This window comes from Geospiza fortis, unplaced genomic scaffold (assembly GCF_000277835.1).
Source record: "Geospiza fortis unplaced genomic scaffold, GeoFor_1.0 scaffold1107, whole genome shotgun sequence".
In the NCBI taxonomy this organism is placed as follows: domain Eukaryota; kingdom Metazoa; phylum Chordata; class Aves; order Passeriformes; family Thraupidae; genus Geospiza; species Geospiza fortis.
The window spans coordinates 22,136-23,591 of NW_005054897.1; the positions used below are offsets into that span (position 1 = coordinate 22,136).

Below are 1,456 nucleotides of genomic sequence, written 5' to 3' on the forward strand. Positions count from 1 at the left end.
GATGGATGGATGGATGGATGCATGGATGGATGGATGGATGGATGGATGGATGGATGGATGGATGGATGGATGGATGGATGGATGGATGGATGGATGGATGGATGGATGGATGGATGGATGGATGGATGGATGGATGGATGGATGGATGGATGGATGGATGGATGGATGGATGGATGGATGGATGGATGGATGGATGGATGGATGGATGGATGGATGGATGGATGGATGGATGGATGGATGGATGGATGGATGGATGGATGGATGGATGCATGGATGGGTGGATGGATGGATGGATGGATGGATGGATGGATGGATGGATGGATGGATGGATGATGGATGGATGGATGGATGGATGGATGGATGGATGGATGGATGGATGGATGGATGATGTTTGGAGGATTGCATGGATAGATGCACAGTTAAGGTGAGCGATGGATGCATTGATGGATGGATCGATGAATGGACTGAAGAAGAGATGAGCAGTGGGTGGATGATTGAAAATGAATGGTGGCTCCTGCGCGAGTTCTTTGGTTGGGTAGATTGAAGGATCAGGGGATGGTGAGGAATGCATGGACAGTGATAGATGCGATATCCATGACGGGTGGCCTCCTGGGTGGATTGGATGGATGAATGCTGAATGGACACATGGCGTGACAGGTGGACGTGCAGCTGAGCCCGTGGCTGGTTTGTGCTCTGGGTGAGGGTGTGACTGTAGGGGAACAGGAGTGTGAGATTGTATTCAATCCACATTCCCATAGGATTGTATTCAAGGATTGACTGAAGGAAACAAGATGGATGGATGAATGAGTGGATGAAGATGAATAATGGATGATAGCTGTTGGGGCAGTTTGTCAGTGGTTTTCCATGTCAGATCAGTGGGGGGGTATTTGGATGAGCCAATGCATGGTGAGATTAAGGGAGTTGAAGCAAAATGTGCGTGGGATGATCTGTAGTTACATGGATGGGTAGATGATGGGTGCTGGAACGAATAGCCCTGCAGATAAAAGTGTAAATGGAAGGATGTATGCACTGACTGGTGGGTGGGGGGATGGATGATGGGATGGACGCGGGGATTACCACGCCATCATCCATTGCAGGCACACAGGAGACAGAGGAGATGCTCCTGCCCTCAGAGGAGCAAAAACATGAGAAACTTCAAACTGAGAGGCCCCCATTTGAGGCCCCCGTGGGGCAGGCAGTGCTGGGGGAGCTGAGGGTCTCGAGTGTCAGCCCCAGCTCTGTGCAGCTGCACTGGAGCGTCCCCGAGGGCTCCTTTGACTCCTTCACGCTGCAGTACCGGGATGCCCAGGGCCAGCCCCAGGCCCTGCCCATCGATGGCGGGTCCCGCTCGGTGACAGTGCCAGGGCTGTCCCCATCCCACCGGTACCGCTTCCACCTCTACGGGCTGAGGGGCAGGAAGAAGATCGACCATGTGTCCACCGAGGCTGTGACAGGT

The 1,456-nt window shown here is 52.9% G+C and overlaps 1 protein-coding gene across 1 annotated transcript in view; it reads left to right on the forward strand.

The window, feature by feature from the left end:
• Window positions 1-1,456, forward strand: part of LOC102042767 (tenascin-X) — a gene marked incomplete at its 3' end in the record, with an annotated part of 25,520 nt that overhangs the window by 5,282 nt on the left and 18,782 nt on the right. The window contains 1 exon segment of the mRNA XM_031065583.1: window positions 1,020-1,454. Within this exon segment, the coding sequence (XP_030921443.1) occupies window positions 1,020-1,454 (435 nt within the window).